Raw genomic sequence first — 25,785 nt, 5'->3', positions numbered from 1 at the left:
GAATAAACTGAAAGCCAAAGGAGGTGGGAAGTTCAAGTATATGTCTGAAAATGACATGTTGGAATTAGCCGAGAAATTCCGTCCATATAGGTATGTTGCGCGTTGTCGCAAGAAAGTAGATCGTGCACGTGCTGATACCTTATAGGAGTTTATTTATGTGGTATATGTGGAGGGTGGAAGAGGTTGATGTTACAGTTATGAATTGATATGTAGACCATACGTGACGATGTATATAAACATATGAAGTCTCTTAAATACCGAAAATAGGTTTCACTATCAATTAGATTAATAACAAAGGAAAAGAGAAGGTTGATTCTTTGTACAGCTATGGAGTACACAAGTCGTCTTCTACGACTCTAAAGAAAAGCATATCTGATATCACATCTCCCCACCGCCACCACAACTACCACCACTATGGTGTGCAAGAGCAAATACAGTAATTCAATTCCGCAGACAACGCTCTATATTGTTTTTGTCATTCCGCCCGTTTTGTCGTTGATTTACTTTCGCTTCACGATCAGGTTGTCCAAATCCTCGCGTTCCTGAGCCTCCTTCTGGAGTTCGCGGATGATGGGGCTGAGATATTCGACGTCCTATAAAGTAATGGAATAATCAGTTGTTGTTCTATGGTAAAGTTCGATATATGTGGATTCGTCCTCTGAAGATCATCGTTGTATTCAATGGACGAAGTAACATCATACGATAAAAGCGATCCAACTGGAGTTGCACTCACCTCAGCAGGCTTTGTTTGTTCCTCAGCAGGAAGAAGAGTGTGGGAGATGGAGCACTAGCGAGTGAACATTAGTCCATGTCCGATAGAATTGAATATCCAGTCAAATGATGGCCTCACCTGGAAAGCGCGGCGGAGACGGAAGACACGGTCATAGGCCTCCTTGGGAGGAAGACGCTTGATGGCTTGCTGGACAAGTTCGCTCTCCTCGGGAATGAGGTCGTCGGCCCTGGATAAGCATTTATTAGCGACGAATTCGTAGGGACATGAACAGCCTATTTGTCCCGAATCGTGATATCCGGGCGGGATGAGGCTGCGGCGTAGCGACCCCGTGAAACCCCCCATATAGAAGCATTGAGTAATATCAAATTATGCTCTCCCTCCAGATATCACGGCTGAGACAATATAGAATCGATAATCGGGCGAGTTACCTCAATCCGAGACGGCGGTATCCGGCAGCGTTGGTGTACCACTCGGCAATGGGCTGGAGCCAGCGCTTGAGGTATGGTCGCTTAACGACGTAGCTGGTGAGAGAAGGGACAGACATGATGTAGACAGTCTCGATGGGGCCCAATTGATCGGTTGGGTGGATAAAGGGAGAAGGCAGCGACAGCTTAAAGCTTCAAGGATTGCTTTGTCGTTGTTCGCTCGACGTTTTGGCGTCGGGACGCTAGTGCGGGAAAAGTCCGTTACGGCCTGAGGCAGAAGCCAGCCTCTAAGGCATCAACTGGTGTGGCTTGCCGGGTCGACCCGAGTGACCCTAAGAGTAGAAAATTGACGATGATATACAGCAATTTCTGGCCGCCAAAGATCTTAGTTCGTATCAATTGAAACTGACTCACATGCTCGTATGTATGTCTACGTCTACTGCAGTACCTTGGACATGTGCTCGTGCATGCTCTGTCTGTGATGACCGGCTGTTCATGCTCTCGATGAACGAATCTCGTCTCACGCGTCCATTCTATACTATACGATGGAAATAGGAGAAAAAACTACAACTCAATTTATTGTATATATCAATATAGCTACCTGATATAAGAGCCTCGTTCAAAGAAGCCGTCAAACTGAAGAATGAAGAGATTCGGCGTTCCACTAACCCGTTTCGCCCGTGACGCTCGTCATTGGCCGAAAGGGCCGTGGCTATCGTGCAATTGAGGCAGCTGCTAAAACTCCGAATCGTCAAGGGAAGGAACGAAAAGCTAACTCGTTCACGAGACCATCTGCTGCAGATCCAATCCCTTCGATTTCTAATCTTTGTGCATCTCAGTTGACTGTGTCCTCACTCTTACTCCATCCCACGGACAACCTCCTGTCTATCGTGTCATTGCACAGACAAAAAGATAGACCCCGCGCTACGAAGACCTACCCGTCGTCTGCTTTGCATCAATCTCAGTCAGCGGCCAGCGGCGGACTTGCCGGTACACACTAAAAAGGCCTTACAACTAACGTCGAGCTCCACCGTGGATTATTCAGTCCGATTTTCGACCAATCTCCCCCTCGAGTATCCGTTTCTATCGACTTTTATCTCGTTCTAACAGATTCAGAGAAATCATCGGCTCCTATCGTTGCACAAAGTGGCTCTCTTCTCTAGTCTAGGGATATCGTGAAAGGGCATCACCGGTGTCAGCGTTCCGGGTTCGAGCAGTCCGTTATGCTCGAATCCGTGAATCGCCGGTGACCAAGACGGACATTTCGCCTGGCCTGCGCGCTGTACATCAGTCCGTCAGATTAGAAATGATAATGTCGTCCGACGACAGCGCACCCAGGCCGCTTGTTCGCCCCGAGCAGCAAGAGTACCATGAGCACCATGCCTCGACACACCTTCCCAGCTCGATGACGACGTCAACGCCTTACGGCAAGATGCTCACGCGCCTCGAAATCGCTTCAACACACATCCCGAGTTTCTACATCACCCCCTTTTGCGGCGCAATGGCCGGCGTGGCCTCGGGCATAGTGACATGTCCTCTCGACGTCATCAAGACTAAGCTACAGGCACAAGGGGGATTTTTACGCAGGCGCGCGGGACACCGAGGAGACACCGCTCAGTTATACAGAGGAATGATCGGTACGGGAAAGACGATATGGCAGAATCAAGGAATTCGAGGTTTATATCAAGGGTTGGGACCAATGTTACTGGGTTATCTACCAACATGGGCCGTCTACCTTACTGTATATGATAGTTCAAGGGCGTTTTGGGAAACAAAGACAGGTAGGTTCTCACTCGCTGAGAGAGGTCTCATTGACTGATGGCTGATTGCGTCCAGATAATTGGTGGCTATCGAGGACATATGCATCTGTTACCGCTGGGTCATGTTCAACGATAGTAACGAACCCTATCTGGGTAATTAAAACGAGGTTAATGTCGCAAAGTGGAAATAGAATGTCTGGAGACGGATTCATTCCGTGGCATTACCGAAATTCATGGGACGCCGCGCGAAAGATGTACATGACGGAAGGTGTTCGTGCATTTTATTCAGGCCTCACACCGGCCCTACTCGGCTTATCGCATGTCGCTATTCAATTCCCGCTGTACGAATACTTCAAAATGGCGTTTACAGGCTACGGGATTGGTGAGCACCCAGATGAAGGTGACTCACACTGGGTCGGGATTTCTTTAGCAACTTTCCTCAGCAAAGTATGCGCCAGTACCGCTACATATCCTCACGAAGTGCTGCGCACGCGATTACAAACTCAACAACGACATCCTCCCGCATCATCTCCCGAAGAAATCGCATTCCGCGGCGGACTTGATCACCCAGCCGATCGTGGACGACCACCTGGCGCTGCATCATCTGACGGCATGCCAAATAGACCCCGCTACGCTGGTGTCTGGCGTACATGTCAGACTATCCTTCGTGAGGAAGGCTGGCGTGCCTTCTATTCGGGAATTGGCACCAATCTGATACGAGCCGTTCCTGCAGCCATGACCACCATGCTCACATATGAATATCTCCGAAAGACGATCCATACGCTCCAGCACGAAGGTCAGAAGAAACTGGATGATGTAAATGTGGAAGGTGATACCCTTATCTAGCTTCCTATCTATCCATAAACCCAATGATGATTTTCGCGACTTAGAAAAACTGGGTTTATATAAATTCCTTTTCTCCCTTTTCCCCTCTCCATCTTTCTTTTAATTCGATATGCTCGAGATGCGCAGTCTAGTCTATATCTGGTCACTGTCAACCCAGGCGTTTTTTACCTCTTGCGATTCGTGTTATCTTAGAACGATCTTTCATGCGTCTTCTCGAGCTGTTGTCATTGTAGATTATGATGATTTTTGTCTTTTGTCGTTTCCGGCAGAGTCATGATGATTGGTACATACATATATACATACACACAATATATACACATACAATGATATATCATCCGAGGTCCGATTTGAGCTAATCATTCATTCTACACGCTTCGTGCAAGTCGTCTCTGTCAACAAACGCATAAACGGCGAAACGCACGTGATACGCCGTCACGGTGGGCCGGCCGCACTAGCTCGCTAGGCGGGACCATTGGCTAGTGGGGATTAATCCTAAGGAGGACAACTCTTGTGTTTTTATATCTCTCGACGACACAGCTCGGATGCCAGCTGGCCCTCAATAATATCGAGGTATTTTTCAAGCTGTTGGTTGATTATTGTCAGAGTCATGAATTGATCGGCAACAAAGATCTCGGCCAATTAATGTGAGACGCGATTGATATGCTTGCAATCGGAGTTGAATATCAAGAATAACAACAAAGATATCAGCTGCTATGATTCATTGAGCGTTCATTGGCATTAGAAATCATGTTTTCGTCAGCGCTCAAGTCATTTAGCTCCAATATATCATCTCACTACCAGATTTCTCCCGAGCCAGCTTTCATCTCGGGGCCCTGGAAAGTTCATGATGGAACTAAAAAGTCCACCGGCACTGCAGCCTCTATCTTCATCTTTGAGCGCAAGACAATAGAGCCTAGGACAGGTGGATTCGGTCGGTCAGCTAGTGCCTCGTCACTGAAAAAGATCCATGAAGAGGTGGTTGAGAGACTGAAACGGGAAGTCAGTAGTCTGACGCGTCTACGCCACCCTTCAATTCTTCAGATTCTGGAGCCGGTTGAAGAGACTCGTAATGGCGGATTGATGTTTGCCACGGAGCCGATCACAGCGTCTTTAGGTGGCTTACTAAAGGAGAAAGACTCCCAAGAAGGGGGAGGTGGTGGTGGTGGTAGCGGTTCAAGAGCTAGCCGCTATATGATAGAGTCTCCAGACGGAACAAGACGGCGCCGAGAAGTGGAAATAGATGAGCTCGAGATTCAAAAGGGCTTACTCCAAATTGCCAAAGGATTGGAGTTTTTGCATGAATCTGCCGGTCTTGTTCACGGCAATCTGAATCCGGAAGCAGTTTATATTAATATCAAGTCCGACTGGAAAATAGCTGGACTGTCATTTGCTGGCCCACCTGATGGCTCGACGACTCAATCATCGCTTCCACCTTTAGCGCTCTCGGAAGTGTTATATCAGGATCCTCGACTTCCGCCCTCTGTTCAATTAAATATGGATTATACCTCACCGGATTTTGTGATGGATTCAAATGTGTCGCCCGCAGCTGATCTGTTTTCTCTCGGACTGATTATTGTTGCTCTATATAACTCGCCGCACACTTCTCCTCTACAAGCGCATTCTAATGCCACTGCGTATAAGAAGCTTCTCACCACTCCTTCCACCACGCCTTCTCAATCGAATAGCTTCCTTTGCACGCGTCCCATTCCTAAGGATCTTCTTGGCAGTGTCTTGCCGAGACTGATAACCAGAAGGCCCGCTCAACGACTTACTGCGCGCGAGTTTCAGCAGTCAGCATACTTTGACAACATTCTCGTTTCCACTATCCGATTTCTGGAGTCGCTACCAGCAAAGACCCAGAATGAGAAATCTCAATTTATGCGAGGTTTGCAACGGGTTATACCCGAGTTCCCTCCGTCAGTACTTGAGAAGAAAGTGCTGGGTGCGCTTTTGGAAGAAACAAAGGACCGAGATTTACTCTCTCCTATATTACAGAATATATTCCACATTTTGAAAAAAGTGCCCAATGGACGACGTGTCTGTCCTGATTTGATTATTCCAAAGCTCAAAGAGATTTTTCTGGCTCCGGCAGGTAAAGGTGCCGCACAAGAACGAGACACAACGAGAGATGCTGGTCTCATGGTCGTGCTTGAGAGTCTGAATGTCATTGCAGAAAACTGCACGGGCAAAGATTTCAAAGAAGGTAAGTTGCAGTCATAGAACCACTTTCATAGCGATGTGCTGATTTCTGTGTAGATATTCTTCCCCTAGTGCAGCTCGCCATGGAGTCTAGTACACATTCTTTAGTGGATGCAGCTATGAAAACGCTGCCTGTCATGCTTCCAGTTCTCGACTTCAGCACCGTCAAGAATGACATATTCCCTCCAATTGCGTCTACGTTCAGCAAGACTAACAGTCTTAATATCAAAATAAGAGCTCTGGAGGCATTTGTTGTTCTCTGCGGTGGTATTGATGAAAAAGATGCAGAGCCCGTGGACGACTTAACGGGCATAGTCGAAGATAAGAAGAAAACGAAGAAATCATCACCATCTATACTTGACAAATACACCGTGCAAGAAAAGCTCGTTCCGTTACTGAAAGCGATCAAAACGAAGGAGCCTGGCGTTATGATGGCTGCTTTGGGAGTGTTTCGACAAGTCGGGAAAATTGTTGATACTGACTTCATTGCCATTGAAGTACTTCCAACGCTGTGGGCTTTCAGTCTTGGACCGTTACTGAATATCCAACAATTTGAACAATTCATTGCACTGATAAAATCTCTGTCTACGAAAGTTGAGCTAGAGCAGTTGCGGAAATTGCGAGAGCTTTCCTCAAGAGAGGATTCGTCTATGACCCGGCAGACGATAGGAGGTGCTCTCGAAATCAGTGCATCTTCCGGTGTCCAGGAAACATCGAATGATTTTGAACGACTTGTTCTTGGACGGAAAGGTACTAGTAATGTCAATGGAGACGGTAATTGGGATAGCTTGACCGCCGGCAATGTACCAATCAAATCGGCAACACAGATAACATCGCCAACATTCTCGTGGTCATCTAATATGTCACCAACTGCCAACAGGCCTAGTATCAGTGGCCTTGCATCAACAGGCCATACGTCTCGTTCTATTACTCCAGATAGCAATGTCGGAGTCTTTCCATCGCTTGAGCCAAATCGCCAGAAGGCATCAGGGACATCAGCCTTTGGTACATTGCAGCCACAGCAGTCACAGCCTTCTCCAACGTCTTGGAATACGTCTCCACAGATCAATCGACCGTCACTCGCACAAAGTCTCGGTTCTTCTCCTTCGATGATGACTGCAACCAATACAACGGCGTTTCCCTCACCTGGAGGAACCGCATCCAACTACTCGGCATTCTCTATTCCCCCTCCTCCTTCTACACAGACACAATACCAGTCGAAACCCGCGTCAGTCGTACAGCCAAATCCTTGGGCGTCTGGTGGAGTACCGAGTACTGCTCAAGCAACACAACCGCGACCTCCTGGGGAGCAAAAGGGTGGTCTGGACAAATATGCAAGCTTGTTGTAGATGAGAGGCTCTAAGCAATTAGTATGATTTCTGTATATACCATATATATTAGAGTGTTGGCGATTCATAGGACAATTAGAGTGGATATTATCTGTACCTGAACCTCAAGCAGAAGCTACCCGGCGATAAGCGCTGCTGTGCGGAACAAACAAACAAAGCAGCTTCTTCCCCCACATACAAGCATCCCTCCTCCTGCTGCGTGACATCCAATGACCCCTCTTTATCGAGCTTCTCTATTGGCGAAGAAACGACCTCTTCTCTCATCACCACCAGCAGTATCGTCATTTCTTCGATTATTGCAGCTTATCAATCATCCAACACCAATTACAAAGACTGCCACATCTGCTACAGCTCCAACTTCTCCAGTGCTTGCGAAGATGGATGCTCAGACGAAACAACACTATCTAGCTGACTCTCCGCCCAGCGTCGTGAGATTGGAGATTAAGCAACATTTTGAAGCTCTCAAGGATGAGAGTCTGAAGCGCTATGCCCATTTTATGAGCAGGTAGGTCGTCCAAGTTTTGGAGCCCTCGAATTACTTGTCTGATAGCGTCAGATGAAAGCTAACACGAACCTTCGTATAGAGCCGCATTCCAAGGTACTCGAGTTACCCTGCGTCAAGTCTCCCCCGAATCAGAACCTATTTACGATTTGATCCTGTCGCTCTATAAAGCAGTCGGCGGAAACTGGCACTCGCTCACAGAAAAGACTAGCGTGGAACCTCAAGACTTGCAATATTTCCTCGAATATTCAGCTCAATTCCTCGGTAATTGCGGAAACTACAAGGGCTTTGGAGACTCCAAATTCATCCCCAGACTTAGCCCCGATGCTTTCAAGAAACTTGCATCAATTTCCCCTGAGACACAAGCAGCATTCGAAAAGGCGAATAGCACTGGTGGTGGAATATACGAAACAAGCGATGTCGGTTTGATGCATTTGGGATATCCTGACAAGGGCCATCTGACTACCTATTATCCTGAGTCTTCCAGCATCACTAAAGATGAGATCACAGCTGTAGGGGACTTTTTGGAAAAGAAGGGTCTGCCAGTCGAGAATACAAGATTGCGCAAGACTGCACAGGGTGATTTCGAGCTTCTGATTGCTTCGGGTCTTTCTTCACCTCCGTCTCGGGATCGGGATTTGGGAGACGAGGATTCCTGGACGCTTGAGGCGGCCCCTGTTGCCGGAAAAAAGCTTAGTTTGGTGTTTGGTGACTATCAGAATGAAATGTCCAAGATTGCTCATAGTATCAAGCAAGCAGAATTAAACGCTGCCAATGATACACAGAAGAAGATGTTGGAGCAATATGCGAAGTCCTTTGGTACCGGATCTATTGAAGCGTACAAAGAGAGCCAGCGCCTTTGGGTCAAAGACCAGAAGCCAGCAGTTGAGACCGACTTGGGCTTCGTTGAGACCTACAGAGATCCACATGGGGTTCGAGGAGAGTGGGAGGGATTCGTTAGTATGGTAAGTTCAAAAAATTCCCTGTAATGATACAGATGCTGATGTGTGTAGGTCAATCTGGTACGCACTAGAACATTTAGCGACCTGGTCAACGGCGCATCGCAATACATCGTTCGCCTGCCCTGGGACAAAGAGTTTGAAAAAGACAAATTCTTGAGCCCAGACTTTACATCCTTAGAAGTCTTGACTTTCGCGGGTTCTGGTATACCTGCTGGTATCAATAGTCCCAATTACGATGACATTCGACAGAACCTCGGATTTAAGAATGTGTCGCTGGGCAACGTCTTAAGTGCAAAGGCACCAAACGAACCGGTCCCGTTTATTGCCGAGAAAGATTTGGAAAAGTTTCAGAAATACCGAGATGAGGCATTTGAGGTGCAAGTAGGCCTTCACGAGCTTCTTGGACACGGTACCGGTAAATTACTTCAGGAAACAGCGCCAGGAGTCTACAACTTTGATGTTAAAAATCCACCCGTCAGCCCTATTACAAAGAAGCCGGTTTCCACGTGGTACAAGCCTGGTCAAACCTGGAGCTCGGTTTTTGGCGCTATTGCTTCTTCATACGAAGAGTGCCGTGCAGAATGTGTGGCCATGGCTTTGAGCTGCGACTTTGATATTCTCAAAATTTTTGGTCATGGCGACGGCCAGACTGATATCAACAATGATGCCGGCGACGTTCTTTACGTAGCATACTTGCAAATGGCGCGAGCTGGAGTTGTCGCTCTGGAATTCTGGGATCCCAAGAGTCGCAAATGGGGACAAGCACATATGCAAGCCCGCTACAGTATTCTGCGCACCTTCCTTGACGCAGGAGACGACTTTGTCAAACTTGTCCACACGAAGGAAGATTTGTCTGATCTCGAAATCCACCTGGATCGGTCGAAAATCCTTAGTCATGGACGACCAGCTGTAGAAAATTACTTGCAGAAATTACACGTCTATAAGTCTACAGCGGATGTCGTTGCTGGCACGCAGTTGTACAACGATATCACATCTGTTGATGACTGGTGGGGAACTAAGGTTCGAAACATCGTGTTGCAAAAGAAGGTKCCCAGAAAGGTGTTTGTCCAGGCAAACACCCAAATTGAAGGTGACAAGGTGGTCTTGAAGGAATATGAGCCGACGCTCGAGGGCTTGATTCAGAGCTATGCTGAGCGTGATGTTTGAGATTTATGAAATTCAATGCAGCATATGTAGTTACATTTCAATGAACGTTAGGGCCATAAGATTCATGATGGAGAGCTCTCTTTCTACCTGATCGTGATAAGTATCAATGCTCTCAATTTTTATATAAATAAACATGCAAGATGCGCTCCAATGAGACTGGGGCTGATGGATGAGGCTAGCCTTGGTCGATGATTTGTGGTTCTCTAAGCGCCGACTTGGCGTTCTTATCACATCAACAGCACCACCAGCCTCATCTGCTTGCCAGCCCAGTATCCGAATCACTTATTCATGTGTGCTGCGAGAACACACCAGATGAACGCGACTTTCTGACTGTTCTCTCCGGCCCTTTTTTTACCAGGTTCCAGCTTCACGCCACATGGTTTCCTCCAACTTGCGCCAACCCCGATAGCTCTCCGTCAACCTAACCTTACTCACCCCTTATCTGACCATATCACGCAAACTCGACCGACCTCGAGTTACCTGACCTCTCCACGACAGCCTTGACAATTTCATACGAGATCGGTGGCGCGCCCCCAACGGCGCTGCCTTCAATAGAACCTGCTGCCACCGTGGAGGACTTTTCGTACATCTCTCCCCCAGCTCACCCTCCTCTCTCTGAGGCCTCCTCGTCATCTCACGCCTCTCCTCGACCCCCGCCCTTTTCGTCGATATATTCTGCACCAGACCCGGAAGTCGATCGTTTCAAAGCAGCTATTACCGAGGACCCAGGTGCCTCGTCCTTGCCCGCGTTTGCCCCGCCGCCCCCGTCACCGTCGCTCTTCCTACCGCCGCCAGAAGATCTAGACGAGTCCTCTTCCGTGGTCGCGGAAACCAAAGCCGCGCTTGAGAGTGTAGAGAAGAAGGGTGAATCTTCCGGCAAACCCCCTGACGACAGTGAGCCTCCGCCCCCTTATACGGAAGGCTATAGTCCGCTTCAATCGTTCTCGTACGTCATGGCAGCCGCAGGTGGTGCTGCGAGCATCATCACCCAGGTCCAACAGACGGGCGGTCCTCCGATAAACACTCTAGGAGGTAGGCACTAGGATGCAGTTTCCGCTGTTCGTAAATTTACTGACGTTTATATGCAGATGTCAATGGAGACGAGCACATAACCTTAGATCTCAGGTAAGCTTGAACACCAAGCACTAGATCTTTACGAGGCTGACAAGCAATTTGTGTAGGGGCACTCGATTCACACTCTCTCGAGATGAGCTGCTGACCCTTCCGGAGTTCGTGTTGCTCTCGTTGTTCCCTAACGGTCTACTACCCGATGGTCATATGGGTGGCTTCCATGATGGTGATATCTATCCTGTAGATGTGAGTATCTGCAGTAGCATGTGATTTTTATCCAGTCGGCTGATCCAATCTGCTATAGTACGACCCCAACTCGCTCCAGTACATGCTCGATTTCTTTCGCACCGTGGCGCAATCAATTCCATCTGCATCACCTTCTCCATCTGGTTCGCCCGATATGGACGCGAGTGATTCGATGTATAGCTCGACGCGAGACATGCTGCAAGATCGGGCAGGCATAATTGTGCTTCGGGAAGATTTGGATTTCTACGTTATCCCGCCACGACCGAATATAGGACAAGCCGAGATGATGACAGTCAAACGGGCCGCGGCCCAAGTCCTCCTGAGACAGGATGGAATATTCTCTGGCCTCCGAAAGAGTGATGAAGTGGGCAGCACAGAGCAGCATTTGATCGAGATGTTGACTGCGGGGTGAGTTCTCACATATCTCAAGCCAAAGATTCTTTCGTTCATCACTCACTAATGTTGCACACCAAAAGCAGTGGCTTCAACCATGAAGATTCTTGGGGCCACCGTGCTCCAGAGCCCAATAAAGCAGTGATCTGTAGTCTAGCCTTGGCGAAACTGCGAACAGATATACGGGGAGATATCAACAGCAATGCTTCGGTTGGGATGGCACAGAAACTATTGCTCTTCTGGAGGAAGCCAGCTCGACGTTGCTGGTGGGAAGGTATTGAACTGGATGGTGTTGATGGTGTGGAGGGGAAACTAAAAGTTTGGATTCGACGAGTATGGACTCTTGAGATGGTAGGGCTATTCTTCTTCCTCAGCCTGTGAAGATGCATACTTGACTGACTTCGTGTACAGAGCGTCATCGGTCTGAGATGATTATCCAAACTCAGCAAAAATAACCCAATTTTCCTTTGTGCGTATTCGTGTTTCTTCAGCCATTTGATCATATCAGATATCGACAGTCGTCTTCGTGTCTCTTTTAGCGCGCTCATTTCATTCGTCCTCCGTTTCATTTATTTACCCCAGAGCAAAGCCTTCCGATATCCGAGAATGTTGCGTCCATCTTGTTTCAATTCGTTCAACCAGCTTAAGTATGCCCCCCGTGGAGAAAATGCCCTGGCGTCTTGCGAGTACATACATTGGCATTTATTTCTCTATAATGTACTGGATACATGTTTATACTCATTCAACCTGTGCATTGAGCAATGCTAGTCTGTCAGTAAAATCATCGACTAGACCAGTCAGAAATATTCAATTGTACATTTGTAATAAATAAGTTGAACAATATATTCAGAGTCAATACTCAATAGCAGTAATTTAATAGTATTTGATACACGTGACCGCTAAGCTTGCCGGCGTCCGACTGGCCACTCGGACCCACTCGTGCTGTAAGAAAACACGCGCGGTAACAATGAGGAAGGAGGAGTCTGAGATTATTGTCGACAATTAATCCTATCACTGATCCATTGCTGCTGTCCGAGCTTGCGTGCCTTTTCATCAGGGATTCCTTTCAAATTGCGTTCCTCTGCATAGAGTGGTGGTCTCCGACTTGCACATTCGCGGAGCTGACAGTACTTTTGCTGCGTCTGGCAAGCTTCTATCCAGGAAAGGGCTAGCGACCACCAACCACCAGCTCATTGCGCAACAACGATTCAAGGCCACAACAGCATCAGTCACAAACTGATTGACCCTCAGGATCATGTGTTGAGTGACCTGATACTCGCTCGCTATTCATCATGTCTACCGCATCCCCCATCAGAGGCTATATATCCTCTTACGCTCCTCGACTCCGACAATATAGCAACGCGTTACTGACCCCAATTATACCCCCAACACAAGTCGGACCGTCGCGGACTACGAAGCGTGGTACAACAGCCATCAACTACGCTGAAGATGGCTTTGACGATGATGACTTTGACGAAAGCGATGGACCGCGACGACCTACAGGACTGCGAAGTCTAAGACGAGAAGACTCGAGCTTGGACAGAGTCCCGTTGTCGGAGAAAGTAGGCAAGGAAATATTTGCGCCGGTTGAGGTTCAAGGCATATTTAGGGATTGGATGGTACGGCGACTTTTTCGCGCTGAGTAAGTATTCGTTCCGAGCTAGCAATTGCTATGCGATGCTGACTTTCTCTCGTCCAGTAATGCAGACCAGTTGCAAGCGCAGTCGCATTTACCTTTAACCCTCGTCCCAATCCGAATCGACCTCGAAGTCCCCGCGCATCAACCACTTGAACCATTCCCACTACCGCGAAATGCTGCAGACCCTGGTCTGAACTCGACTCTTCCGGGTTACCGTCGGCCAGAGCCTGTTCCAGCATATCGCATCAAAGACACTTTTCTGTGGAATCTACATGAGGCACACGCAACTCCTGACGAGTTTGCGATCAATTTTGTCCGTGAACTGGATTTGCCTGAGCCGGCAAGGCTAGCTGATGCTATCTCCACGCAAATTCGATCGCAATTAGAAGAATATGCAGGCGTGGCATTACATCCTCTATTTCAGCAAGGTCAAATTGCGCCGAATCCGACAGATCAGATTAACGGACTCTCGAGAGACGTTTCTATTACCCCCGCGCCAGTGACTGCCGTCACACCTAGTACCCCTGGCCGAAATACTATCGTGACTGCTACAAAGGATCCTCTTGTGAACGATAGTCTCCTCAACCCGGACGATGCTTATCGATGTGTGGTCAACCTGAACATTAATTTGCAGAACAAACTTTACACTGATAAATTTGAATGGTCATTACTCCATCCACCTGGAATGGCCGAGGAGTTTGCCAAAATCACTTGCGCAGATCTAGGTTTGTCTGGTGAATGGGTGAGCGCAATCTCGCACGGTATCTACGAGGCGGTCTTGAAACTCAAGAAAGAAGTCTGTGAAAGTGGTGGTATGATTAGCGGCGTCGGAGCCTATGGAAACGAGATCGACAACCAGGCCGCCAATGGCGCTGAGGCTGGATGGCGATATGATCCTGAAGGTCTCGGTGATGAATGGGAGCCCAAAGTCGAGACCTTATCTAAGGAGGAAATCGAAAAACGCGAGGGAGACCGAGAACGCCAGATTCGACGTTTACGAAGAGAAACTGCTCGATTCTCATCGACAGCTGGCATCACACCAGAACTATCTAGAACGAACTACTTCGACGTCGACAGCGAGACGCCTCTCGGAAGAGGTGAAAGAAGCAAGCGAAAACGACGCTTCCGCAGTATCAGTCCGGTGGGCCGTTCTGGGACTCCTGGAGGTCGCGGCACTCCTGACACGGGCTCCGGGGCAGGATATGGCGGCGGKGGTGGAACGCTGTTGGAAAGGTACGTTATCAGATCAGCTTGTGCTGCTCAAGGCTAACTTGCTGCTAGTGAACGTGCTCATTGGCGGTGCTTCAACTGTGGGGTCTTTGGCCATGCAGTCTGGACTGTACGAGATGGACCTGCTGGTCCAAGGGTGAGTATTGTCTTCTTAGTCTATGGCGCCACTAACTGACAATTATACAGACACTTTGCCCTAACTGTGGTCTTCTGTACGAGCGCGACAAGGTTCCACCCGAATGGGCTAGAGGTCTTCACAGACACGACGTTCCTCTCAACCGACATATGTAATTTCTTCAATCGCCTCGTTGACCCGCGATAGCGCCATACTTATTCATTCTTCAACGTCGGTCTACTACACTATCCACCAGTTCCTTTTTCCACACCTCTCGAAATGATGTACGACTGGGTCAGACTTTTCCATATTCTTTTATCTTCTTCATCTTTATCTGGTTACAAGAGATCTTCTGGTGCTGGCGTTTGATTCATCTAAAAAAGAGGGATCTTTGAATATGTCTTTTTTTATTATCGTCTCTTGTATTATTTCAGAGGGTTGGAATCTATCATTCATGTACAACAGCAATCGAATATCGATATGCGCGGTGTAGAGCACTTGTTTACCTCTTTCTGTCAACTTTAAGAATGTAGCTAGACGAAAGTTATCATGATCAAATCCTCATCACGGATGAATGTATCCATGCATATGTATTCGCTTGCTATGTTCACATCGCTTGCAGCTAGATGCAGTGTATCAAATATTACTACATAGGACATCAAAAAATATCGTCATATGGTATATAAATGCAATTCAACGGAGAGAATGCTCCTTGTTCTGAATGACTTGCAAAATCCACAGTCCCAGGCTCATCCGCGACGACTGGGACTGGACGAAATGACGAAATTGAGGGTATTGGAATAGTAGAATCGCTCAAATCGACTGTTGTGGGCATATTTTCTTGCGATGCCATGTTGCTTGCGGCAAGACCACTGGTATGTTTGCCGCCAAGGTCTTGACGCTATTCTGGACCTGTAGGCGGTGTTAGATTCTTGAGCACCTAAGTGCACGTTGAGCAGAGCATCAGCTATCAACGTACGTATTTGATCCGAGTCAAGGCCTCCAGGCCTGCGCTTTCCAGGATAATCCTTCCCACCCGGGTGTAAGGGCTGTTGCGTCTGTCAAAAGCATTAGCAGGGCCGTGGACGACATAGAAATCTGAGTTTATACCGGCGGCAATGCCACTTTTCCGAGGAAAATGAAAACTTTCATTATTATATGAAAATTACGGAAGGGTACTGACTTCGCGAAATTCGTCGCCCTCGATATGTACTTCCCGATCTCTGATGCGACGCATTAAAGCGAGAAAGCTGCTTTCCTTGAACTTTTGACTTGTATCATGACTCAGACTGTCGAGAAGATGGCCTGCGGTTCGTGCTAGTTCATCGGGGTCTTCTTTATGTTCTTGAGCGGTCGATTCTTCGGTGGTCCCGATTAGATCGGAGCCTATTCGTATTTGTTCAGCGGCTTCAGCTTCCAGTGTAGGTTCAACTTCTTTCGACTGAAGGTCTTCTTCGGATATTTGATGTTGTTCGGAAAGTGCTATCTCTTGCTCATGCATATCGGCTTGGGCCTGATTAAATGCAGCTTCGAATGCAGATTCGTCAAACGCGGCTGGCGCAGTAGATGTCGTTTGCATTAATCCTTGATCTACCGGAGCAGGTGCTGCCACGCCATTCATGCCTTGATAGCTCGGCATGAAAGAAGGCTGAAAGCTCGTCATCGGACCTTGTCGGAATTGAGGCTGATCACTCTGTTGCTGTTGGGGTTGTTGATGCTGCATAAACTCATTTTGCCAGCCGTTCATAGCAGCCGGACGAAAAGCCTGATTGGGCATGGCATGGTTTTGTTGTATATTTGCAGACGGGCCAGATACTTGCAACTTTTGAAAATCGGACGCCCAGTCGGCTTCAGGTGCAGTAAATCTATGTAGAGATTGAGAGTGAACCGGGGCGGCAAAAGCAGGCCCGCTTGGGATTAATTGAGGGGGCGCATTTCCAACAAAGTTCTTCTCGAATGCTTCAAACTCGGGATCTAGGACGGCGGCGTTGTGATGTTGTGATCGGAAGTTCTAACGAAGTGAGTACTTTGCTAGCATAGGGACAATGTATAGAAAACATTACCTGTGTAGATGGATGGCGATTTACTATGCGATCCTGCTGTAGTGTTCGATCGACTGCAGTATGTTTTTGAAAGTTCTGCAGCGCATTTGATGGACCACATAGAGCGTCCGCCATGATGACAACTTCAATAGCCGATAGTCTTCAACGTGATGCTTGAATGCGACGAAAGCCAACGGTAGAACGTAGTAGACAAAAACAACGGCTATAGGCTCGAAGATGCGAAAATCGAAAGCTGAAGGAGTGATAGCAAGGGTAACTGTATCAAAAGCGAAGTTAAATCCCAAGACAACGTTGTATTCGTGGATCGCAGTTGTTATAAATCATGTGTAGGCCGAGGCAGTGGCATGGGATGGAGACCGAGGGGCGTGGGGAAGAATGCCTTGTCGCCTTGTCGCCTTGTCGCCTTACAACGCGATAAGATAAGGGGTGCATTGATGCCTTATTATTCAGGCGCGGGACCGGAGACGGTGTTTTGGGCCAGTGCGGCCAGGTTGCCCGCAAGATGCTATGCATACTTGAGTATACCCACCGCAGCTCAATTTCGACCCTCCCAATTGTTTGCAATACCTACGTGTAGCTTCAGAGGATCTGCGGGAACTGGAAATTATTTGATATTCGAATCATGGTTCGTGTGAAGCTCTACTGCCTTTGTGACTCGATTGTGATTGAAATACTCGCTAACCACCACGTGCAATTGCAGGCGCAAGTTATTGCCAACTCCGGCCATGATGACATGATTGTACGTGCGCCATTGTGATCTCGAGCTTCCTAATCAGCTTGAAGCTTCCTTGGAAATACGCGCAGCTCGCTAACTGATGGTGATTGGTTTAGCACGATGCCAGTCTCGATTATTACGGACGACGACTGGCGACATGTTCTTCCGACAAGACAATCAAGATCTTTGAGGTTGAAGGAGAAACACACAGACTAGTCGATACTTTGAAAGGGTGAGCGTGGGAAATTATCCTTGTCTAGCCATATTGGATTCTAATGCACCATGACAGACACGAAGGTGCAGTATGGTGTGTGGCTTGGGTACGTCAACTGACCCCGTCTAAATGCGACTCTATGACTGATACGATCCTTTTAGGCGCATCCCAAATTTGGCACAATTCTAGCATCCTCCTCCTATGACGGTAAAGTCTTGATTTGGCGCGAACAACCTTCCAGCGCCCCCACCAACGGCAGCCCGTGGACCAAGGTCTTCGACTTCTCTCTTCATACCGCATCAGTGAATATCGTGTCGTGGGCGCCACATGAAAGCGGCTGTCTTCTTGCCTGCGCCTCATCGGATGGTCAGATCAGCGTGTTGGAGTTCCGGGACAACAGCTGGACTCATCAGATGTTCCATGCTCATGGCATGGGCGTCAACGCCGTGAGCTGGGCACCCGCAGCTTCTCCTGGTAGTCTCATAAGCGCAAATCCCGGACCGGGTCAACAAAGAAGATTCGTTACTGGCGGAAGTGATAACCTCGTCAAGATTTGGGACTACAGGTAGGACAACACTGTTCACATCAATCTAAGCTTAGATGCTAATCTTAAAATCAATCAGCCCCGAGTCTAAGACATACAACCCCGTTCAGACATTAGAAGGCCACACCGACTGGGTTCGAGACGTCGCTTGGTCACCCAGCATCCTCTCCAAATCATACATTGCCTCCGCCTCACAGGACAAGACCGTCCGAATCTGGACATCCGACGCATCAGCCCCCGGCCAATGGACAAGCACCGTCCTCGAATTCGACTCTGTCCTGTGGCGCGTCAGCTGGAGCTTGAGCGGCAATATCTTGGCTGTGAGCGGAGGTGACAATAAGGTGACATTGTGGAAAGAGAATCTCAAGGGCCAGTGGGAGAAAGTGAAGGACATCGACGAATAGGTCTAGAATCTTTGTAAGTGGTGCTGGTGGCTTTAAAAATGATCTTACGTCCATACACTTTATTCTTTTCTTCGTTAGTGTCCCTAGAGCAGTTACCTTTCCTCATTCCCACTCTGCTAGTCATGCTACTTCTGGCTATTGATTCCTAATAATGCATACTCTTGTATACCAATCTGATTGATTCATCTATCTACTCGTAATAACTTCCCCCGATAGCATTAATTTCTAGAAGCGAAGCCATCAGATCCCTGTCGAGTGCGTATCATCAATCTGCCTGCTCGTGATAACCTCTGTAGAATATTCTAATCCAATACTTCTTGGAATAGGTTCTATCGAATCCTCCCGCGATACCGATGAGTAACGTTCCGCAAACCTGTAACAACCAACAAGCCATATGTCCGCCCGCTAATGGCATCACTCAAGCTTGCTCCTCTCTTGGGGGTGAAAAACAGGTAAGGAAAGGGTCCTTGATGCTCTGAGAAATAGTCAAGATATCCAAAATATTCCCCATCGAAGTATGTTCCCAATAGATGCACGGTCCGCGCTCGCAGTCTTCCTCACCCTCAAACTGCAAATCAAAGTACTTTCCCAACAAGATTTTCCCTCCCGGCAATAGAATCCCCTCAAAGCCGTAGATCCGATCGAAGTCGTTGTAGATGTCATAGGTCTCCCAGCTTGTGGTATCGGGCTCATCCTGGCCGTCACGCTCTTCCGAGAGGAGATAACTAACGAAGCAGACGCGCATCCAACCATAGATACCGCCCTGGGTCTCGGGGATATCCTGGTAGAAGCCTCGAATGTGATAGTGGAGGGAGTCATCACCCTCGAATCCTTCACTGCCAATGAAATACTTTCTGGGACATAGCAGATCATGTTCGGGGAATTGATCATCGAATCTTTTTGGCCAGATCGTACGATTGGCATCGATGAGAATCAAAGACTAACAAACACAAATTAGCTTTTTTGAAGTTGATTGAGGGGATCCGGGAATTTAACCATCAGAGTTGCATCGTGTTCACTTACGTGACTGGCACATGTCTGCCATTCCATCAACGTATCAACATCTGTTGGGTAAGGATGAATGCAAGCTGGTAAGTATGTTAGTTTGAAGTGCACGCCACTAAGAAGAGAAGGAAGTACTAACAATAATAGCCGTGCCAATAACCCATCACAGGGATCGGGTCTTCTAAAGGACGAAGCCATTCCCTCGGCTTTCGTTGAACGTTCTCTTCGTATGAGGTGGCGAATGATTGCTCTCGAGTGCTAAGAAGATGTCTCTGCCAGAAGTTGCGTATGTGCAGCAAAGTGTCCAATCTAATTTGACCATCCTCCACAAGCGATTCATGGGCCTCTTGACCCCAGGAGTAGACCTCCGTGATATCGTAGTTGCTTCTTAGGCATGGTCCTGGACCATTTGGGTCGAAACACAGATGACTAAGGCACTAAGATAGGTTTCAGTGACTTGATGTGAACAAAAGCTGCAAAAGTACGAGGAGAATAACCAGTTGTACTGCACAATAATCATCAGATGGATTCATTTGACCATTGTGATCTCGGACCATGGGTCTGTTGAGAAAGTTGGTTTTCTTGACTGCTTCAGCAATCCTCAGAAGATTCTTTGATCGTGGGCTGCGCGGCTCGCCACGTTTGGTCACGTATGTTTCTGTCAACAAGGTTGAAATGACCTCCAGCCAAACTTGCTCGCGTATTGTTTCATTGGGTTGAATGTAGACTGGCTGACCAAGAACCATGGCACGCATTTGATATTCGACATGCAGTGTATCGGAGGTGTATTTCCATCCTGCGTCGTATTTGTCGTTGAACCTTGCTCGCCAGACCCCTGAAGTAGATGAAAGAATGCAATTTGCTACCCCACGACATGTGAGTGCAAACGAGAGCATGTCATCGTCAGACTCAATGTGAATAGCGATGCGTTCAATGAGCTAAGTGAAAGAATCGTCAGATGGCATTGAACTTCAACTGAGGTGCACGCACTTGAGATGATTAAACTTACTTCAACTGGAAATTGATAAATGACAGCCATTTGGTCTGAAATTGGAAGCCAGATGAAGCGTCAAATGATTATATCTGACAATGGATGCCAAAGTGATATCAGGTGAGCTGACGGATAACGATCGTGTGAAAAGAGATGGAGTGATTCCAAAATGTGACGACAGGCTGCTGAAGACACGATAGAGATAGTCTCTAAGTCTAGGAGTGATAATGTACGCTGGAGACGTCGGTAGGAAGACCGTGTGAAGCCAGGTAGTCAAAGAAAAGAAAGCTAGTCAAACAAATGTGCGGATAGTGAGGTCTCCTAATGACGGAAGTTTCCTGCGAAAGTTATTAGTTCAGTCACTCAGATAATAGTCATGTCATATCACAACACGCACAAACAGTCCAAACGCGCTACTATCAGAAATATGGTTACCATGCCCAAAAAACTCTGAAGTATATTTGATCACATATAGTACAACCAGACCAAAACTCATGTCTCTCGAGTTTGGTGTCTCCTGACACTATCTTTCACGCCCCAGCCATCACTCAAAAGATCTTTGACTTCCTCAAGACTCATGCCACTCATTTCTGGATATACGAACCATACACCGATCCATCCAAGGACACACACCAACGCATAAATGACAAATGTCCATCTTGGAGTCAATACCTCCATCATAGGCAAAAAAGTCAGACCAACGATGAAGTTGGAGCCCCAATTCGTAGCTGTAGCAAAAGCTGATCCAAGAGAACGAACAGAAAGGGGAAACAGTTCTGACTGCTGCCAAGGGACGTTTCCAAGACCTGATGCATATGCAGCCGTGTACACAGTAAGACAGATCAGGATGACCACAGGCATAGAAGATGTACTCGATAATGGTTGTCTCTGGTCATTCTCAAATGACAAGAGTGAGGGTTCCCATCTTAAATGTGAAAATGCCAAAGCACATCCAAGCAGCGCAGCAATCATAAACGGGATCGAGTACAAAAGGATACGACGGCGACCTATATAATCAATCACCGAGAAGGCCAGCAGTGTAAACAAAAAGTTGGTTCCAGCAACTGCCAAGGACGTGAGAGTCGGAGAAGAGAATGAGAGGGACTCGAAGATCGTCGCTGAAAAATACATCAAGCTATTGAAGCCGCACAGTTGCTGAAAACCCTGCAGCATCATCGCAATGATTAGGGCTCGCCTGTTGCAGTCAACGCTGTATAGTTCAGCCATAGTTTGCAGAGCTCGACGAAAGCTATTGTCTGCTTTATTGTAGAGCTGTGCCGCTTCATCGGCAACCTCTTGTTCGATGTCTCGCAGCACGGTGCGGGTTTTGTATGCGGCCTGCGAGTCTGAACCAAATACCTTGGTCAAGACTTGCCTCGCTTCCACAAAGTAGCCAGCTTTTACAAGCCATCGAGGTGACTCAGGCAGAAAAATGAGAATTACGAATTGCATCATCGCTGGCACTGCGCCTAATCCGACGATCCAGCGCCAGCCTCCCGGTGTTGATGAGAATAGCCAGCCAGTGATGTATGCAACAACCTGGCCGCCAGTGATAAAGAGAGCGAGAATAGTGACCAGTCTTCCTCGCAAGTGTGAAGGTGCTAGTTCAGATATATATCTGTCATGAAAGTCAGGATCTTGACCCATACAGCGGTGAAGGTCGACTTACAACGATGATACCATGCTAGCAGCCCCCACAGCCAATCCAACGAGACTACGCCCAATGACCATGCCAAAAACAGTAGACGTAAGTGCCTGACACAATGCACCTAAAGTGAAAAGAGCATCTGCCACCAACATCACCTTCCTCCGGCCAATGCTGTCAGCATAAACGCCAGCCAAGGGACTAGCAATTAGGGCAAGCAGACTGGTACTGGAAGTAATGATACTTTTGTCCATAGTTGTCAGAAGCTTTCCCGAGAGATCTGTCTTGATGGAAACAAGAGTCGCGGAAATGACACCAGTGCTGTGATTACGGTTAGCAAAGAAACTATGAAGCACCTGATGTGCTGCATCGAGAAAACCTCGTACTCGTAACCGAAAAGCAGGCCACTTATCCCTGCAGCAAATGTAAGAGCCCATATGAATAATCCACCTAGCCCACTGGCAGATTCATCCGAAGACTCATACACCACATCTTCGCGGTTGTTGCTATCGTTCGCCAAAAGCGGCTGGTCCGCATCGTGATGTTCCATATTTGTCACCTGAAATGATATCCACTATATAACGACATGTGAATAAAAAAGAACAAATGACAGTACAAAAACCAGAAAGATATTGTCGCATCAAAATCTCAGCAAATGCTCACTGTGGAAGAATAGATTCGAGAAATTACTATGCTGGCGATCGATGTAGTTGAACTATCGTGGTTGTCATTGGCGGACAGATGACCCGCTCCTTCCCAGTGCTTATCATTGGCTGAAGCTTAACTATGGATCATTACTTCCTAGCGAGGATAATCGAAGACAACCAAGTAGTACTATCAGTATGTTCATTTTCTCATAAAATCTTATAAGTCTAGATCTAGGATTGTGCTCTGGCCACTCCCGCTGCATCTGCTTGCGCGGAAATCTTCTTCTTATAAGCCTTCACGTCTCCATCGAACTTCTCAACCCGACCATTGTCACAGACCCAAAGACTCGTGCACACGTTCTGGAGCATGGTTACGTCGTGAGAAACCATGAGAACACCACCTTCAAATTTCTGTAGAGCCTCTGACAAGGCATCCATAGCTTCGATATCAAGATGGTTAGAAGGTTCATCGAGAACGAGAATGTGCGGGTTAGTAAGCGATAGGCAGGCGAATGCGACACGGGACTTTTGACCACCAGAAAGCAAGCCGAGTTTCTGAAGACCTGTCATACCAGTTATACCGAACCTATAGTTGTGTGTTAGTCCGCTGTTGAACCAGGAATCATATACATCATGGGAAATGGGAAACTCACGCTCCAAGATGCCTACGGTACTCTTCATCAGTTTTGCCTGGGTAGTTTTTCGTCATGAAGCCCACAGCGCTGTCATTAAGATCCAAAGCGTCAACGTGGTGTTGAGCAAAGTATCCAACTCTCAGACGCGGGTTTTGAGAGATCAGACCACTAGTAGGTTGTAGTTGTCCGATAAGCAGTTTCAACACAGTGGTTTTACCAGCACCGTTGGGTCCAACGATACCGATACGGGAATCGAGTTGGACATCCAAGTCAACATTACTGAGAAGAGGCTTGTCCTTGGTGTAGCCAAAGGCAACTCCGGTCATTTGAATAATAGGAGGAGAGAGCTTTTCAACGTCGGGAAATTTGAAGTGGACGACGTATTCGCTCTCTGGTGCTTCGAGGATTGGCATACGTTCCAATTTTTTGATTCTTGATTGTGCTTCGGAAGACTTCGCCGCATTATATCGGAACTTGTCGATAAAGGCTAAAATGTGTTAGGCGATAAGTTGTGCCGATATGTGAATGATACGTACCTTGCAAATGTGCTCGTTGTGCCATCTGGTTCTCATATTCGCGCTTAGCGGTCTTCCTTCGCTCTTCCTTGGTTGCATAGAAAGAATCTAGAAGCATGTGGTATCAGTAGATGCATTTAGCCACAAATTCATGGAAAGGTGGTGGATAATACCGAAGTTAGCTCCCTTATAGTAGTCAAGTCGTTCCGAGTGTTGATGGATAATATCCGTGGCGACCTCGTTCAAAAATGCACGATCGTGAGAAACGACCAAGACTGTACTTGGATATGACTGAAGATAGTTTGCTAAAAAGGTAATGGATGGAACGTCCAACATGTTTGACGGTTCTGGACTGCTATCAGCTTCCAAGTTCTAGAAAATTTCAATGTTCACTCACCATCAAGCAGAAGCAAATCTGGTTCACAGAAAAGTGCACGAGCAAGAGCCAACCTCATTCTCCAACCACCGGAGAACGTCTTGGTGGCGAACTTTTGACGTTCTGCTGAGAAACCAAGACCGGCAAGAATACTGGCAGCACGAGACTCGGCCTTGTCTGATTCCATTTCGGCAAGTTTCGCGTGTATATCACTAAGAGTTATGTCTAGGCCGTCTCTTTCTTTGTCCAACCTTGCAGCATCCTTGGACGTATCTGCCATGGATGATCGCTCGACATCAATATCGGCCAATTGTTTGGTGATTTTCTAGAAATCAATGAGCTATGTACTGTAGTCGAAACTTAGAATTAGAATAGCAGAACTCACCTCTTGCTCTTGAAGTAAATGTTTTCTCCATACGTCGGCATCTAGGACAGCTTGAATTGCAGGAGTATCGTCACCAGTGATCTGCAACATTTAATCAGCATTCCGTAGTCTATAGACTCACTGACGCATGAATTTACCTCTTGTTCAACGTGTAAAATCGAGATATGCGTTGGAACTGCCACCTCACGACGACTCAATGCGCGAAGAAGTGTAGACTTTCCGATACCGTTCTGACCAACCAGACCATATCTTCGGCTGTAAGCCATCGATAACGACGCATCGGTAAGAATTCTCTTTCCACCAATAGTTATATCTATACCATCGACCTTGATATCCTTGCTCTTGGACTGAGCATCCGCGCCCAGTTGAAGGGGGTTAACAGCCATGAAGAACTCCTCATAGGATTGAGTGCTATCCGGTTGTTCGAGCAGTCTTGATGCCTCATATTCGACATTCTTCACCAACTTCTTGTCCTGTTTGGCCCTAATCTTTCGCTCTGCCTTTTCAAGTTTCTTCCTGTCGACGCGAGACTCTACTTTTCGTGTAGCGGCCGACTCCAAGTCCACAGATGCGCCTACCAACCCCAGCGTTGACGACATGTTTCTCTGTGCGCCGACATTGATCGTTTGGTCGAGCTTCTTGGCGGCAAAGGGGATTTGCCGCCGTTCTGCGTCGATGCCATCCGCGGCATTGAGCGATGAAATAAATTTCTCGACTAGGTTGCGAATAGCCAGCTCATTCTCCGATGAGAAGTCGCCCGAGGCCGACACGAGGATTTCGGTGACGGTATCGGCGGCTTCAGCTAACGGTGAGAGTGCATTTGCGTCTGCCTCTTCAACGTAGGCATGTGAGGCGTGAGTCAGGTAACCCTAGGATGCCCTGTGTCAGTGTGTAAAAGCGGTCAATTTCGGCGGTTTGCCCAGTGGCCAACGCACCACAGAATATTCAGAGATCACACGGTCTATGCCCGGAATCTGTGCCTGTAGTTCCGCCTCCATGGTTGTGTTCT

The 25,785-nt window shown here is 47.6% G+C and overlaps 9 protein-coding genes across 9 annotated transcripts; 5 read left to right on the top strand and 4 right to left on the bottom strand.

Annotated features, from left to right (window-relative positions):
* Positions 1 to 500: 500 nt before the first annotated feature.
* Positions 501 to 1,277, bottom strand: BHQ10_000033 (uncharacterized protein; the record flags this gene model as incomplete). The annotated part of the gene is made up of 4 exons (XM_040875540.1): positions 501 to 593; positions 734 to 787; positions 851 to 959; positions 1,162 to 1,277. 4 exons carry the CDS (start codon positions 1,275 to 1,277, stop codon positions 501 to 503), a joined length of 372 nt encoding a protein of 123 aa, XP_040728538.1.
* Positions 1,278 to 2,464: 1,187 nt separating this feature from the next.
* BHQ10_000032 (uncharacterized protein) lies at positions 2,465 to 3,764 on the top strand (the record flags this gene model as incomplete). The annotated part of the gene is made up of 2 exons (XM_040875429.1): positions 2,465 to 2,795; positions 3,208 to 3,764. 2 exons carry the CDS (start codon positions 2,465 to 2,467, stop codon positions 3,762 to 3,764), a joined length of 888 nt encoding a protein of 295 aa, XP_040728537.1.
* Positions 3,765 to 4,511: 747 nt separating this feature from the next.
* On the top strand, positions 4,512 to 7,312 carry BHQ10_000031 (uncharacterized protein; the record flags this gene model as incomplete). The annotated part of the gene is made up of 2 exons (XM_040875318.1): positions 4,512 to 5,967; positions 6,021 to 7,312. The coding sequence occupies 2 exons, from the start codon at positions 4,512 to 4,514 to the stop codon at positions 7,310 to 7,312; spliced, it is 2,748 nt and encodes a 915-aa protein (XP_040728536.1).
* A 377-nt stretch (positions 7,313 to 7,689) lies between these two features.
* On the top strand, positions 7,690 to 12,085 carry BHQ10_000030 (uncharacterized protein; the record flags this gene model as incomplete). Its single annotated transcript, XM_040875207.1, has 9 exons — positions 7,690 to 7,817; positions 7,897 to 8,779; positions 8,828 to 9,866; positions 10,442 to 10,975; positions 11,032 to 11,068; positions 11,125 to 11,260; positions 11,319 to 11,668; positions 11,740 to 12,004; positions 12,065 to 12,085. The coding sequence occupies 9 exons, from the start codon at positions 7,690 to 7,692 to the stop codon at positions 12,083 to 12,085; spliced, it is 3,393 nt and encodes a 1,130-aa protein (XP_040728535.1).
* Positions 12,086 to 12,945: 860 nt separating this feature from the next.
* BHQ10_000029 (uncharacterized protein) lies at positions 12,946 to 14,813 on the top strand (the record flags this gene model as incomplete). Its single annotated transcript, XM_040875095.1, has 4 exons — positions 12,946 to 13,295; positions 13,353 to 14,525; positions 14,574 to 14,658; positions 14,709 to 14,813. 4 exons carry the CDS (start codon positions 12,946 to 12,948, stop codon positions 14,811 to 14,813), a joined length of 1,713 nt encoding a protein of 570 aa, XP_040728534.1.
* A 725-nt stretch (positions 14,814 to 15,538) lies between these two features.
* Positions 15,539 to 16,814, bottom strand: BHQ10_000028 (uncharacterized protein; the record flags this gene model as incomplete). Its single annotated transcript, XM_040874984.1, has 4 exons — positions 15,539 to 15,549; positions 15,617 to 15,695; positions 15,821 to 16,648; positions 16,701 to 16,814. The coding sequence occupies 4 exons, from the start codon at positions 16,812 to 16,814 to the stop codon at positions 15,539 to 15,541; spliced, it is 1,032 nt and encodes a 343-aa protein (XP_040728533.1).
* Positions 16,815 to 17,322: 508 nt separating this feature from the next.
* Positions 17,323 to 18,577, top strand: BHQ10_000027 (uncharacterized protein; the record flags this gene model as incomplete). Its single annotated transcript, XM_040874874.1, has 5 exons — positions 17,323 to 17,439; positions 17,532 to 17,647; positions 17,705 to 17,735; positions 17,791 to 18,194; positions 18,253 to 18,577. The coding sequence occupies 5 exons, from the start codon at positions 17,323 to 17,325 to the stop codon at positions 18,575 to 18,577; spliced, it is 993 nt and encodes a 330-aa protein (XP_040728532.1).
* Positions 18,578 to 18,995: 418 nt separating this feature from the next.
* BHQ10_000026 (uncharacterized protein) lies at positions 18,996 to 22,768 on the bottom strand (the record flags this gene model as incomplete). Its single annotated transcript, XM_040874763.1, has 7 exons — positions 18,996 to 19,517; positions 19,601 to 19,665; positions 19,722 to 20,019; positions 20,170 to 20,520; positions 21,096 to 22,191; positions 22,243 to 22,539; positions 22,605 to 22,768. 7 exons carry the CDS (start codon positions 22,766 to 22,768, stop codon positions 18,996 to 18,998), a joined length of 2,793 nt encoding a protein of 930 aa, XP_040728531.1.
* A 328-nt stretch (positions 22,769 to 23,096) lies between these two features.
* On the bottom strand, positions 23,097 to 25,774 carry BHQ10_000025 (uncharacterized protein; the record flags this gene model as incomplete). The annotated part of the gene is made up of 8 exons (XM_040874652.1): positions 23,097 to 23,451; positions 23,519 to 23,987; positions 24,037 to 24,123; positions 24,189 to 24,362; positions 24,413 to 24,716; positions 24,777 to 24,857; positions 24,914 to 25,645; positions 25,712 to 25,774. The coding sequence occupies 8 exons, from the start codon at positions 25,772 to 25,774 to the stop codon at positions 23,097 to 23,099; spliced, it is 2,265 nt and encodes a 754-aa protein (XP_040728530.1).
* Positions 25,775 to 25,785: the final 11 nt, after the last annotated feature.

Source organism: Talaromyces amestolkiae, assembly GCF_001896365.1.
Source record: "Talaromyces amestolkiae strain CIB chromosome Unknown scaffold1.1, whole genome shotgun sequence".
In the NCBI taxonomy this organism is placed as follows: Eukaryota; Fungi; Ascomycota; class Eurotiomycetes; order Eurotiales; family Trichocomaceae; genus Talaromyces; species Talaromyces amestolkiae.
Note: the sequence above shows the minus strand (reverse complement) of the source record. Positions and strands in the feature narration are given on the sequence as shown.